Here is a 14889-nt window from a genome sequence, read left to right as displayed (position 1 = left end):
ATGTGCCACATAAAGGCACAAAACTTTCTGGTGTTCTTTATTTATGGCTTGTGCCTTTAAGAAAAAAATTATCATGCGTGCAGAAATACAGATATGCTGTTATAGAGCTATCAGCCTCCTGATACACACTCTGACAATCAAGTTTTCTTTAAATATATCCCCAGAACCAGAGTTGAGGGTGACGCTGGCAGAAACACTGAAATACAGCACGTACAGGGCTGCACATGTGGCATCTGTAAACTGTGTGAGAATCACGTGTAAGTGTCCAGGAAGAGAGGCTGGAACAGAATCACACCAGCCATACAAAAGTTTACCTACACCCATATATGTGGTGGGAGAGAGCCCAGTGATACACAATGATACACATTTTTAAAAAATATCATATTTCCCTTCTCTCTAATCCCACTCTGCTGTAAATGCTCCCTAAATCTTGAATTAGCTACCATTAAAATGACAAATCTTGTCCTTGTCCTTAGAAAAAATACCACTCCTTGAGTCACCCAAAGGCCCATGGTGAGGAGGGGATTTCAGGCAGTGCCAGCAAAAGTCCAGCACTAATGTGTGCTCCCGAGCAGAAAAGCCATCGTGAACAGCCTCAGGAGTCACTTTCTGACCTATCCCACAGCCTTCCCTGGCACCCAAGCTCCAGGATACCTCAAGCCCCCAAGAACAGGGCTACAAAAACTCCTCACATTGCACAAAATCCCGCACTTTTTCCCCTCTGTAATGCAGAGCGCTCGGCGCTGGGCTGGCACCGAGGGTTTTGCTGCACAGCACATGGATACCCTTTGGACATTCCGCAAGCAACCCAAGTGTCAGAAGGGCATCTGAGATGCATTTGCAGCGGGCACCCTCTGCCACAACAGGCCTTGTAGCCAAGCTGGTGGGTGCTGGCAAATATGATCCTGTGGCATCAAAATCCTGAGGAGCGCTGCCAGTTATTTTAGTAACAGCGCAGGATTGCTTTTATAGATGGAGTGAAATCAAAGCTCCTCGCCTGGCAATGGAGTTGAAGCAGAACTTTTTGTTGTTGGTCAGATACAGAAAGTAGTGGTGGGCTTCTTTTATGGTTATTCTTTTCTTGTAATGGTGTCACTGGTGTGCTGTGGCTATATTATCACACTCCATGCAGGGCACGAGTGAGGCAACAAATGTTTTCTGGAGCAGCAGCGCGCTCGCACTGCAGCATCCCAGCCACTCCAGTAATGAGATTAAGCAACAGCTTGCTAGTCAGGGAGGGGGAGCCGGCGTTGCTGTGGGGAAGAGCTCACTCTCCCTCACACTGCCAAGCCTTCCCAGCCACTGTCACAGAACAGATGGGATTACCAAAGCTGCCGTTTCCACGGAACTGTCCGGTCACGTTCACGCAGCAAAAAACCTGCATGCCTAGGGCAGGAGAGGACTACACTACCCCATGTAATCAAGGGGAAAATTGCTACTGATTGAACTCAAAACAAATAAAGTTAGACACTCGCATCCACAGAAAGTGAAAGAGAGGGTACATGGCAGCAGCCTCCTCCTACGACTGTGCTGGGAGGCACGAGCGAGCCACTCTTGCAGCAAGGCATCACCAGCTCCAGCGGCTTTCCTGCAAGAGTTTTGGGGCTCCCCTGGACTGGTGGAAGGCAGCCACGCACCCAGACACTGATTTATAATAAATCAGGAGCCCCACTTTAAACAGTTAAAGAACAGGAAGACTGTTTCAAAGAGAAACAGAAGGATGGGTTATATTGATAACAGTATTTTTTCTCTTGCTGTCTCTATTAACCACTCTTTGTTCCATAAAGCAGTGATATTATCAAGGCTTACTATCTTCTGTTTCTAATCTCTGTCAAGAAATTGAAGAACGCAGCAAAGCTTATTTAACAACTAGGGCACTGAATTTAGCTATTTTTCCCTTGGTGCACATCCCTCTTGGAAAAATCCTATGTTGAAGGAGATGCTGGAGGGAACTCTGGACCCATCATATGGAGGCAACTCGACCAGGCAATCAAACTGTGCCTTCTGGCCTTAAAACCTCTAATTTTGTTAGCATCTTCTGCATGTCTGTACTACACACCTCCTTGCAACCACAAACACACAGAAGATGAGGCTTCCCTGAAAGTTTTAATAACAGTTGAAAACTACGTTTTAGGAGGGTTTAGGGGTTTGTTCTAACGAAACAAGGACATGTCCTACTGTCAAAGAACGGATTTCTGTTGTCCTTGCACAGCACCAGCATCCCTTGATGTCTAGAAATGCTGTAAACATTTTCTCTCTAAAAACAGCTATTTTTTTTCCACGTTTGAGAGTCCATAAAACTGAGTGGAGCATCAGCTATTAGGCGCTCATTGAATAATTCATCCCTCATTGCAAGCCCATAATGTCTTTTCTCAGCCTTTTGTGGGGCTGTTTTCTCTTCTTTTCTCCTTGAATTATAAAAAGGTTGCCTTCTTTTGTTCACATCAAGCTGCTGCTAGCTGAAGCTTTGTCTGTGCAAAGCCAAAGTGTGAGTTTCAATGGACTCCCCCCTCTTTGTTTTCCAAGTTCATCTCCAAGTGTAGATTGTGTATAGAAGGCCTTCTTTGTAAAAGCTGGAAAAGTTGTACAAATGTTTGACCAGCTCATTTGGTACTTTTGTCTCGCCTTCTCCAGTGCCTGTGCCTGCGCTGGGCAGCAACTTCCACGCACAGGCGGCCGGGCCGGGCCCTGCCTGCCCCTGCACCCTGGCCCGGCCGGGAGCCAGGCACGGCTCCAGCGGGAGCAGCAGCTGTCCCCCCGCAGCAGCCCTTCACCTCCGCCTTGTTCAGGTTGCAACCTCCTCGCAGTCGCGGGCCAAACACCAACACATGCTCTCCCCAGCAGTTTTAAGAGCAGAAAAAACAAAACATGTGTCTCCCTGCCCTGCTCAGACTGCAGAGACTTGAGGCTCCGCAGGCTTTTGCTACAGCTACCCCTCCTATGCAGCTGCAGCCTTTTGCTTGGTTTGGGAGAGGAGCCCGTGCACGGCTGTGGTGAGGGGCTCTGTGGTGGCCCCAACCCTCCCTGCTTCCTGAAAGCCAGACTAGCGCTGCCTCCCATCTTTGTTGCAGCCTCTGCGCCATTCCCGCACACTGTGGGGTTGCTCCGCTGGGGCAGTGGGATAAGATGGGATCTGGCAGCCAGGCTGGCAGGGCTCGCTCGCCCTACACCTCCCGCTGGGCTGGCCCCAGGACAACCTCTGGAGACTGGGAGCGATAGCCACCAGCACCTGGGACTGGCACTGGGCCGTCGCAGGGCTCCACGGAGAGCAAGCAGGACTTTACCTCTTTCGCTGAGGATGCCATCAATGCTGTGCTTGGCCTTCTTGTCGCCTTCCTCCACCTCTTTTCTTTCCAGCTCAGCCTCCTCTTCCTCGCCTTTCCCAAACTTGCTCCGCAGGATGCGGCTGATGGAGCTCACTTCAGGGGGGGAGTGCAGAGCTGTGACCGGCTCGTCCCCAGCAGCCCCCCGCGGCTCTCGGGCCAGCCCGGGAAGCCGAGTCCCCCCTCAGAGCCACTGGCCTGTGTCCCTCGGCCACTGCCAGCCGGGACTTGGGGCAGGCAGCCTGTCACTCCCGTCCCCGCGGGGGTTTCACGGGGCACGGTCCCTCACCGGGCTCCAGCAGGGGCACAGCGGCTCCCGAGAATCTTTCTTTCCCCCGAGCCTGCGTGGCGGGTGATAAAGACCCTCGGACCCCTCAAAAATACTGCTCCGGCTGCATGTGCCCTCCGCCCCATCCCGCAAGCAACCCGCCGGCACAGGGAGGCTCCCCATCTCCTGCTTCCCAGCCCCGCGTCTCCGGCAAGCTCCGAGCCCTCCTGCGGCAGCAGCCCGGAGGGGACGGCGGGGAAGCGTCGGGAGGAGGAGGGGAGGGGGTTGCAGTTGCGATTTAATTGAAAACACCCCGCCGAGAGCAGGAATCCTCCCGGGAGGGAGGCACCGCGTGCTAACGCCGGCGGCTCCGTGGGCACCGCTCCGGCCCAGGGCTCCCATCCCGAGGGGACGGGGCTCACCCGGCTACCGCGCTGACCTCCCCGGACCGCCCCCGACCCTCCGGGACACCCCGAACTCCCCGCTCCGTACCTGACGGTACCGAGTTGCGGTCACACACCCCGTCCTTCAGCAGCTTGTCCCGGATCTCCCAGCTGAACATGCCCGCGTTTTCCCGCTTGTATTCCTCTATTTTCTTCTCAACATCCGGCGTCGTCACCTGCTTCAGTAAAGACAAGCGAGCGGGCACAGTCTGTAGGGCCGGGGGAACCGGGGCTGCCGCCGCCAGAGCCCCGGGGCGGTCGGAGCCGCCCGCGCCGTCGTCAGCGAGAGCCGACAGCGGCCCCGCTTAGAAACGCCGATATAAAACACCCGAATGCGGCAGGGTAAAGAAAGAGGGGACACAGAAGGTAATAACGGGCCGCATAAAACGAACACACTCCGCGTTAAACGAAGCGTCCCAGAAAATCCACCGGGTTTACCGGGAAGGTGGGACAGAGTCTTCGGCATGGAAAACCCGAATTAGGCAGCACAGGCTGCTGTGCGGCCGAGAAAATACCAGGTCGCGACCAGAGGAGGACTCCGGGCAACGAAGCTCCAGGTCAGTAAAGTTTCGGCTGAACAAAGTTTGCAGCTCCGAACAAAAACCAGCGTAATAAAAACGCGGAGAAGTTCGAGTACCGGCATTTTTCTTCGGTACCCTCGTGATTTTAAAATAAAACTAAAAACCAAACATAAAGAACTGGCTGGCAATAGCCTTACGTTTGAGTAGTACGCTTATAGAAAATTACCTCTACTCCTAACACGGAAAGGAAAAGTTCGGGCATCGCTTCGCTACTTTAGAAGAATCAAAGAAGGGGTGTCGGGGGGAATCTAGCAACAACTTCCAATAAAAACTCAAGCCTTTACTTCGCTTTAATGGGAAATAAAAGCTAGAGAAGGAGAATCCTAGTCTTGGGAAAAATTTTCGTCTCCGTTATTGTTAGCGCAAACTTTTTGGTGGCGTAGCTATAAATACACGCTGCTCTAGAGCAGAGAGAAAAAGTAAACAGAGCAGGAGAAGGAGCGGTAAATAGACCGACAGAAATACAGGTCGTTTTGTTGCGCTTTCAACGAAAGCGGGGAGGGCCCGATCCAGCCGTGCTGGGTCAGCTCCACCACCGGACCGATCCCGGTCCGTCCCGCAGCCCCGAGCCCGCCTGCGCTCCTGCGGGAAAAATGAGCGTGGGGCACGCGGGGCTCCGGGCAGCCAAGCGCTCAAAAAAAAAAAAAAAAGCCCTTTTCTCCTTATTTTCGTCTTTTGTTTGTTTGTTTTTTTTTTTTTTTATTGCTTTTTTTTTTGGTTTTTTTTTAAAAGCATTTCTGGCCCGCCTGCGCCCCTGCGGGAAAAATGAGCGGGGGGGACGCGGGGCTCCGGGCAGCCAAGGGCTCAAAAAAAAAAAAAAAAATGCCCTTTTCGCCTTATTTTCGTTTTATGTTTGTTTTTGTTTTTTTTTTTTTTAATAGCTTTTTTTTTCGTATTTTTTTAATAGCATTTCCTTAATTAAAAGTATATTATTTCCAAGAACTCCAACAATATTTTCTAAAACCTCGGTAAGTTTGAGAGCAACAGGCGGGGACACGGCGGGGGTGCTGTGTCCCATGGAGTGTCTGCGCCCACCGCCGGCCTCGCACGGTCCCCCCAGCCCTCCCGGGGGCCGCCGTCCCGCCTGTAAACCCCGGTGCCGACCAGCCTGGACCGTGTCCCGGTCGGAACTCGCTCCCCGCCACCGCGAATGGGTTTTGCCCGGTTCCGGGCGGGCGGGAGAGGCTCACCTTGGGCTTGCTGCCGCCGATGGCCCCCGGCCGGATGGAGCCCGTCTCCTGGTACCTGCAGAGAATTTTGGAGACGCAGCCGTGGGACACTCGCAGCTGGCGGGAGATGACACAGGGCCTTATGCCATGGTGGGCCATCTCCACTATCTTGTGCCGGATATGGTTGGGTAAAGGCCTGCCATTGATAAACACTCCTCCGAGCTGATTGACTCTGCCCTGGCCTAGAGGGGTAGAGACTAGAAAAGGAGGGAAGGGAGGCAGGGGGGTAAATGGCGTTAACGTCTCCTTCGGATCCTGCAGGCAGTTTTTTTTTTTTTTTTTTTTTTTTCTTTTGTTGTTGTTGTTGTTGTTACTGTATTTTTGCCTTTGCTTTTCCATAAAGCAGCTCACCCCCGCCCGCCCCGCCGCGCGCTCGGGGCCCGCAGCTCCCGGGGAGACCGCGCCGCCGGCCCGGCGGGCAGGGCAGGGAGGCGGCCGGGCTTCACCTGTTGCACTCAGCCGGAGCCGGCTTTCAGAGCCCGCCTGACTCCGGCGGAGAACGGGCAAGCGGTGCGGGAAGGCCGCAGTGTCCCCGGCGGAGCGCGGGCCGGCCCGGTTCGGCTCGGCCGGCCCGGGAGCGGCGGTGGAGGCGCGGCAGCCGCCCGTCCTCGCTCGGGCCCGGGCCCGGCAGTCCCCGGCACTGCGGGGCCCTCGCACCGCCGCTGCCTTAACTAACAGCGGCCACTCGCAGCGGCCCGGTGCCGACCCACGGCTCTAAACTTCCTTTCGATTCTCATTGCTTTTACCCGAATTTAATTTTTTCCCTAACTTTTTCCCCAAGTTTGGGCTCCCCAAATCTCCCCCCTTCACTCCACTACGAGAAGCGGGGCCGGCTGCGCTGCCGACCTCCCGCTCGCGGGACGGGCCGCTGGGGCGTGCGAGGCCGGAGCCGCCGGCTGCAGCTGTCCGAGCCGTGCCCGTCCTGGGACAAACCCTGCTCTGACAGCCCAGGGGGAAGCCGGGCAGCTATCCTGGAGGACTCCGTGCGCCCGTTCCGGCGGGCCGGGGGGACCGCTTTGTTCCGGCGTCCCGGCACAGAATGATTATCCCTTTCCCGACCGGCAGCAGCACAGGCGCGGCCTTACCTTCCAGCGGGAACCCGCTGCGGGGATAGTTCTGCCCGGCCCCGGGGCGCATCATCCTGGGGACAGCTCCGGCCAGAGTTGTCATCGCAGCGGCAGCGGCCGGCAGGGTTATATCCAGGTGAGGGCTGATCTAGGGGAGACCCGCGCTGTCAGCGGGCCCCGCCGAATCAGGAGCGGCCCCGGAGGGGGTGGGGGATGCCGCCGAGGGGCGGGGAGGAGGCAGCTCCGCCGCTGCCCCTTTGTCAGTGACCCGCGCTGCCCCGCACCGGGAGGGCAGGGGCCGGGCCGGAGCCCCGCCGGGCGGCGCGGCTGGGAGCGGGGAGGGCGCTCGGCTCGGCTCGGCTCGGCTCCGCGCTGACCCCGCGGGCAGAGCCGCGCTGGACCCTTTCCCCGCAAGCAGAGGGCGGCCGGCGATGGGGATCTACGCGGTACCCCGACGGCCGCCCCAGCCCCGGGAGGGAAGCACAACCGGGCCGGCCTGGACATCGCACTCCTCAGGACCCCGTGTCACTGCGGGACTCCACGGGACAGCCTCCGCCTGGCTGCCACGAAGCGTTTTGTCTCCTGGTTCTGCTCCCCGAGCGTCAGCGGCGGGGTGGGGGCAACAACCTTTTTCATTTTAATGAAAAAAAAAATGCTTCTTCCTTTATTCTTTCCTTTTACTTATTTACTTTGAACCGAAATCTCTCTCCGTCCAGAAGAAACATCTCTGGAACAAATGGTGCTCACGGTTTTGAGAGCAAGAGCTGGCAGTGATATCTCCGTGGGGATGTCTACTTTTAAAAACCGGTGGGACAAGGGTGTCCCTGCGCTTCACGCGTGTGCGTGAGGGTTTATATGTGTATGGGTGCGAGGCGGTGCATGTTAAAGTCTTACTAACAAGCGTTTGTTCCCAGGAATTTATTGTAGTATTCAAACTAAACTGCTGGAAAAATAAAAGAGGTAAAGTCTGCCTCGGAGCTGGAGTGCCCACAGCAGGATATGACGCCAGGAGTGTTGTAAAGACTGTCTGTCCTTAGAGAAGGTACCATTGTGCACGGCCTTTTATTTATAACTTGGTAAGTGCCAGCAAACTCGCCTCCTTTACACTCCGAAGTGCCAGCCCGGCTTTCCACAGGGCTCTTTATTTGCAATCGTCTATTCAGGAACTGTCACTCCCGAGCTTCAAGTTATTCAAGACCTTAATCAATCAAAAGGATGAGAATCGCTCAGGTTTCCTCCTTTGAAATGAAGGGGAAAAATGTTTTCTGGGCTCCCAGTCCGCGTTCCCTTTACGAGTCGGAGGATCGTTGCGGGGCCGGGGCCGAGCCCAGGGTGGGCGGGGGTTCGAGTTATTTAGGTAGAAATCCGGAGCCTTAATAATAAGCGAACCGGCCGTCAAGGGACCGGCAGCAGCCCGGCGCGGCCCCCGGGGAAACTCGGAGTTTGCATCGGGCTCCGCTCCGCAGTGGGAGCGAGGGGTCCGCAGAAGAACCGGCACCCACTGCACGCGGGGTGCTTCTCTCTCTAGCCCCACGCTCCGGACACCAAACCGAGTGGTTCCCTCGCTTTCAAAGGCACACAAACAGATCCAGCATCGGGTGCTGCCCGGGAACGCTCCCGCACCCCGAGGAAGAGGCTGGCAGGGAAAGTTCATACTCAGTGAAAGTCAGCGTGTGTTTCACAAAGCGTTTGTGAACACAAACACTCCGGTGGCCGCAGCTCTGGAAAACCCGTTAGCGAGCCCTACGGGAACCCAGTGCCGTGAGAGCCGGGCCGAGCCGGGCTTGGAGCGCCGGCGGCAGCCGGGGAGCGCCCGGGCCGGGGCGGCGGGAGCCGTGCGGCCCGAGCCGTCGCTCCACAGACCACGCCGCGCCACTCGCCACGCGCCTTTTACTGCAGGGAGGAAGTCGGTAAAAACGTTATTTTAAAAAAAGATATTAAACTCCTTAGGGTTTAGTTCATTTAGGAACCCCGCGGCGAGGAGCGGGGCCGCACGGCTCTAATAGCATCCCCGTGGCCAACTCACTCCCCACCGGTACCGCTGCGGCTCCGAGCACAAGAGCAGAAACCCTTCCTAGCCATCGCGACGGGTGCCATTGTGATGCTGTGGGCAGTAATTCTCGCCCACGCGAGGAGGAGTGCGAACTGGGACTGTCTCGACCCCTCGCCCGCGGAGGAGGAGGAGCAGAGCCGCTCATCCCGGCAGGATAGCCAGCCTGGGCAGTGTTTTTCAGCTGCTTCCCCACTCCTTTAAGGACGCGCCTTCGTGTGCGTGCCGCGTGTTTTGCGTGGAGCCGGTGTCGCGCCGGGGCCGCCCCAGGCCCATCCCGTGCCGCCCCTGCCACAAACCGGCTCCGGAGCTCCGGAGCCGCCGCTGCTCCCCGCGATCGCTCCCGGGGGGCAGGGGCCCGGACGCTTCCCCCGACAGGGCTGGCAGCTCCCGCAGCCCCAGTTCCCCGTTCGCACCCGGCCCCGTGGGGCTGCCGTGGCCCCCGCCGCCCCAGCGCGTCCCCGCAGCCCCAAACCGAGCCGCGCTTCCCCAGGACACGCTTCCCGACCGGGCTCGCATGGACGACAGGGGAAAGCCGGGTGAAACCCACCTAGTCTCGCCCTCGCGGTCCTGTGCTACCAGACACCGAGCGCCCCGCGATGAAACAGCCTCATCTTCCCGCACGGGAACTGTGAAAAATTCAAGGCAAAAAGATTAGGCACGAATGCCTGGCCCCGCTCCTCCCTCCCCTCCTCGCCCCCACCCCCATATTACAGTCCTTTAGGCCAGCAGAGATGATTTCACGGTTTTCCAGTGGAAATAGCTAAAAACGCTCCTGCTAATTACAGAGCTCTTCCAGGCCAGGTGCACTTTTAATTGGATTAGTAAATGCTCTATATTAAACCTGCAGCACATCAAATGGACAGTGAAAATTAGAGCTATTAAGAACACAGGCAATCATTTCTGAACGATAAACAGTGTTGGTCTCCCCTCTATTAGAAATAAATCAATTACACTGTTTCCGGTTTTGCGTGCACAAAATCATTTCTCATACGGGTTTCGAAGCGAAGTCCCCGGCTATTTCCAAAGGAGGTGGAGAGGAGACTACACAGTTTGATACATAAAAGTGTGCTTAAGAGAAAGAAAAAGAAAGAAAATCGAAAAGCACCAACACTAAAAACCCCAAGAAAGAACGAAAGAAGTCAAAACTGACATAACTATTGAGTATGGATGCCTGCAACTGCTGTTTCGTACTCCACGCTGTCCTCGCCATAAACACCTAATAAAAACCCCCAAAACCCTCGGTGCTGCCCAGTTCAGCTTCACCCACTGCCTCACGGCTTTCCCTTCGCACAGGTTTCCCTCTTTTCCCCGTCTCTCTCATAGCGAGCGGGTGTGTGCCTTTGGGGACCCTCTGCCTCCCGCTCACGGCCTCCCGGACGGGCCAGAGGCCGAGAGCGCTGCCCGTCGCTGAGGGAGGGTGTGCCCGGCGGGATGGGCAGCTGGGCTTGCGGGGCTGGGGCTTCCAGGGACCGCTGTCCATCCCCGAGCGTGTGCTCCGCGCTAGGAGGGTCGGTCCCCACCGCAAGCCAGGCGTGGGGACAACAGGAGCGCTGCCCCGGAGCAGGGGCGCGTTCAGCCAAACCGGTATCGACGTGCTCGGAAGAGAGTGACCCCCGTAGGGCGGCGAGTTGTAAAATGCCACTGAAGAAAAACTTCAATATTGTTCAAGAAATTTGGCGTCGGTGTAATATGCACAGTTATTGACTCGCCTGCTTCGAGAGGGGACGCGATGGGGAGTGTCAAGGGGTGGTGGGACGGAGAAGCGGAGCAGGTAGGGAGGCAGCAGGTGGTGGCATCCCGCGACACCCCGCCGGCGGCCACAGCCACAGGCAGCTCCGTGCAGCCCAGGCTCGCCCTCAGAAATAAGCTCCGCCATAGAGCCCTCCGAGGAAAGCCGCTCCGTACCCTATTTTCGCACATCACCCCTCCCCGTTTACGGACCCAGAGGTGTCCGGGGACATTACTCGTCGAGCCGGGGGCTGTGAAGGAGGGAGCCCCGCGCCGTGCAGCCACCCGGGAAGTGGGACGCGGCCGTGGGATCGGGGGGACGGGGCGGTGGGATCGGCGGGACGCTTCCCCGGTCGCCAGGCTGTAAGGCTGGGAGGGAACCACAGTTTATGAGGGGAAAGTACCGGCTCGGACACCTTCCCCGTCCCACAGACACCGTGCTGCGAGGGCAGCGGGCTGCCCGAGCCCGCGGGCGCCTCCGCCCCGGGGGAACCCGGAGAGGGGCCCGATGCCCTGGGAAGGCCCGAGCCGGCGGTGCAGCGGGCAGGAGGGGCCAGCTCCTGGGCCCGAGCCTTAGCAATAAATAGAGACAAGTAGCCTCAAGATTATTTATTTTTAGTGAGTGTTTTGTTTTAGTTTTGGTTTGGGTCATTTTTTTTTTTTTAATTTTTTTTTTAAATTTTGTTTTGTTTTATTTTGGGGTTTTTTTGGTGGCAGAAACATAACACTATTTGGCTAAAAAAGAAATTACCAGCAAAGGACCGGGGAGATTAACATTTGGAAACTTATGAAATGTAATCTGCATATCCAATTGATTCCCAGCATATCAGTTGAAAGGATAAAGATGCGTATCTCCATGATGGATATTGCATTAATAGGCACATAAATAAAGGTTGAAAAGTCATCACTGAAAGCTTTGAACCTTTTCCCATCGCTTTTATGTCTCATCCGCACGTTTTGTTTTATTTTGGGGTTTTTTTCTTTCTTTCTTTTTTTTTTTTTTTTTTTTTTTCTTTTCCCTTTTTGAGTTGTTACGTTTTCATTAATTTACAGCCACAGTACGCCTGGCAGTCGGAGAAGGGGCAGCTCAGAACGGGAGGAGGCTCTGCAGAAGGCCAGGAATAGGGGACAGAACACCCTGCTCTGCCACTCCTAAGGAAGAGTTTCCTCCGAGGGTTACATCCTCGGGGATCGCCTGTGCCACCACCACGGATGGAAGAGAAATCTGGAGGAGAATTGCAAAGTATTTCCGTGGTGGGAAGATCCGAGGTAGAGCTCATCACAGGGGCCCCGAAGGGAGCCGTGAGAGGGAGCAAACATCCAGGGGGTGAAAGGTGGCCCCGGGAAGGGGCGAAATCCATCCCCCCGCAACCGGCCGGGCTGCCCGTGGGCGAAGGCCGCCCTCTGTCTCCCTGTAAACTGGCAATAAATACAACATGTATTTCACTAACTCCTCACCTTTCTGATTACTACCAGATCCTGCAGTAAGCGATACTACAGCTGCCACTCCGCACTGACACGTGTCCTCCGAGCCAGGACAGGGACACATCTGCGCTCCTGGCGCTGGCAGCGGCCGCGGGCTGCCCGCCCCGGACCGCGGAGCCCGGGGGCTCCTTCCAGCGGGCTGGGAAGGGACCGTCCTTCCCCGCGAACAGGCGGGAGGAAACGGCGGTGTAACTCATTTATTTATGGCTTTAAAGATTACCATGGAGCTTCGGGTGCATGTCAGAGAGCGGCGGCAATGCCGGGCCGTGTCCCGCCGGAGGGATGGCCGGGTCCCCGCGCACACCGGCGGGAAACGCGCGTCCTCCTTCCGCACCTCCTCCGCACTTAACGGCCCCGTTTCAAAACGAAGCGTCTAATCCCCGTTAATTACCTGTAAAAACACCGGATATTATTAATTCCAGCAGTGTCACAATGGGTTTCCACCAGGAGTTTCACTGCAGCAGAGACCATGAGGCTGCAGGAGCCTGAAGCTCGGACCATCGGATACATTTGCCTGAGGAACAAGGGGTTCGCACAGCGGCTGGAGAAACGAGGAACACCCGTGGCCCTGAGCGACCCACTCCGGGTCTGCCAACAGATAGGAATGGGCAGGCATCCAGCACTCCATCCCAAAGGTCCCAAATGTCTCCGGGGACATTTTTACTTCTCTCCCTGCTTCCTCACCCTCCATCCAATACCATTGAGCCAGGAATTAACGATATTGAGGGAGAAGCGGCCCTTCTAGCACAGACATTGAATTCATTAATCGGTATTTCGCCCACAGCTATATGATTTCATCTCTTATTCTTTTAAAGATGAGCGGAATTAAAATTTGGGAAAGGATAAGCAGAAAGAGAGAGAAAAAGAGAAAATGAGAAAGCGCAAAAGAAGGAAAGAAGAAAATAAGGAAAGAAGACAGAAGGAAAGAAGGAAGGAAGAAGGAAGGAAAGGACAAAAGAGAAAGAAAGCATGAAGGAGGGGAAAAGACCGGAGAAGGATCTTGCCGGTGCAGGGGCTGCGGCCGTGCCCTCCGCCGCAGGAGCGGGCGAATCCCGGGGCTGGGGCAGAGGGCAGGAAGCGGCCAGCGCCAGCCCCGGCTCCAGCCCCGGCTCCAGCCCCGGCTCCAGCCCCGCTCCCCAGCGGGCACTGCCCATCCCCGAGCGAGGCCGGGAGCCGGCTGATGCCGCTGTTTTGCCTTCTCCTTCTCCGCCACCCATCCCACGCTGGAATACCGGGATCCCGCTTCACAGCTCCCGTCAGTGCCAAGCGCTCACTTCCAACGCCACAGCATCAGCGGGTTAAGCAAAACACAGCGGGGCAGACACAGCGAGAGATGCGGGGTTTGGGGCGCTCCCAGCACCTCCGGGGGCACCTCCCCGGTCACAGCGCCCGGAGCTGCTGCTCGGCCTCGGGCCAAAATTAAACAACTGCCCACAAAAAAATAAAGAATTTAGGGTGTGCGTTTGTTGGTGGTTATTTTGTTGTTTGTTTTTGGTTTTGTGGGTTTGTTTTTTTTTGTTTTTTTTTTTTTTTTTTTCCGGGGTAACAGACCCAATTAATATCTGGACTAATATATTAGTAGTCATCACCGAAGACAGACTTTTCCCTCCCCTTCAGAAAGAAAGTAGAAGGAAATTCCAAACTAGAATGTCACCTATTTTCCGAGCAATGTCAATACTTAAATAATGCAGGGAGATCTAAATTTATTCTCACATAGAAAAGTTTGCCACCTAACTAGAAGAAAGTGTGTTTTCTATTTTATGGTGTCATTTAATTTACTTTGGAGTTTTCAAAATTTTCAGAATTTTTTTTCCCCCACGGAGGAATACTTTCTTTCTCTTAATATTAACTGTCCAATTAGCAAGTCCTTATTTTCCACATGGAAACCAAACCGGCATTATTGTTCATCATCACTTTTTCTAAGTCATAAAAAGTTTCATTCGTCCCATCTTAAAAGAAAGCAAATTTTGGTCTTTATCTCTCCTTACTACTCAAATTTCACTCATGAAAACACACAATTAAACAAACAAACGAAAACTCAACCCAAACCCAAATGCTGTTGTTGCTATTTATTACTAATAAAAATATCACAAAATAATAACTAAAAAGGATTTGTTAGATTTTGCTAAACGATCAAAGAGTTTAGAGGTAGGATGGGGAAACATAGCTTACATCTAGACTTGTAATGAGCTAAAGTCTAAAATTCAGGTTTCCTGACGAATCAGAAGTAGGTTTGGGGGAGAAAAAAGAATAATTCAAGCCATTCCCCTCAAATTCCATAATCCAATGAGACTAATCAACCTCATGGTATTTGATTACTGTAAAAATCTTCTTAAAACAGCTGAAATATTTCTCATTTGAAGCTATTTGTAAGAGATTCTGATCACCTTGATGCCAAATCTCTCAATCTGCATGACATGTGAACAGCACGCCTGAGACAGCTCAGACTGGAGCTGGGAAGCCGCTTTCAGACCCAGGTGTTTTCAGTAAGACCAGACACAGGCAGAAGGCCAACACTGCTCCTTCCCTGAACACAAGCAAGAGTATTTTGTGCTGCATTGATCAAAGATCAGCGTAGTTGAATGTGTCTAGTATGAATGTATGACTCCCTCATGACAAAAACCATATTTTGTTAATGCATTTCTTCCTGCTATCTCCATTTCTACATGCACCTGGATAAAATGTGAAAGCAGGGTAAGTTGCAGGATTTTC

The 14889-nt window shown here is 54.6% G+C and overlaps 1 protein-coding gene across 4 annotated transcripts in view; it reads right to left on the bottom strand.

Annotated features, from left to right (window-relative positions):
• Window positions 1-7176, bottom strand: part of PAX3 (paired box 3) — a 75530-nt gene extending 68354 nt beyond the window's left edge. For 2 of the 4 annotated variants that reach the window (XM_041475770.1, XM_041475772.1), the window contains exons 1-4: window positions 6930-7176; window positions 5806-6041; window positions 4084-4213; window positions 3285-3419 (exon numbers count right to left, since the gene is read on the bottom strand). In XM_041475770.1, the coding sequence (XP_041331704.1) occupies window positions 3285-3419; window positions 4084-4213; window positions 5806-6041; window positions 6930-7014 (586 nt within the window). In that variant the 5' untranslated portion in view covers window positions 7015-7176. The remainder of the gene's footprint in view (window positions 1-3284; window positions 3420-4083; window positions 4214-5805; window positions 6042-6929) is intronic. The other 2 variants (XM_041475771.1, XM_041475773.1) reach the window with 1 other exon arrangement.
• Between the last annotated feature and the right edge of the window lie 7713 nt (window positions 7177-14889).

Source organism: Pyrgilauda ruficollis, unplaced genomic scaffold, assembly GCF_017590135.1.
Source record: "Pyrgilauda ruficollis isolate IOZ18807 unplaced genomic scaffold, ASM1759013v1 scaffold36, whole genome shotgun sequence".
Classification (NCBI taxonomy): Eukaryota; Metazoa; Chordata; class Aves; order Passeriformes; family Passeridae; genus Pyrgilauda; species Pyrgilauda ruficollis.
The sequence above is the reverse complement of the archived record's forward strand: the minus strand, read 5'-3'. Positions and strand labels throughout refer to the sequence as shown.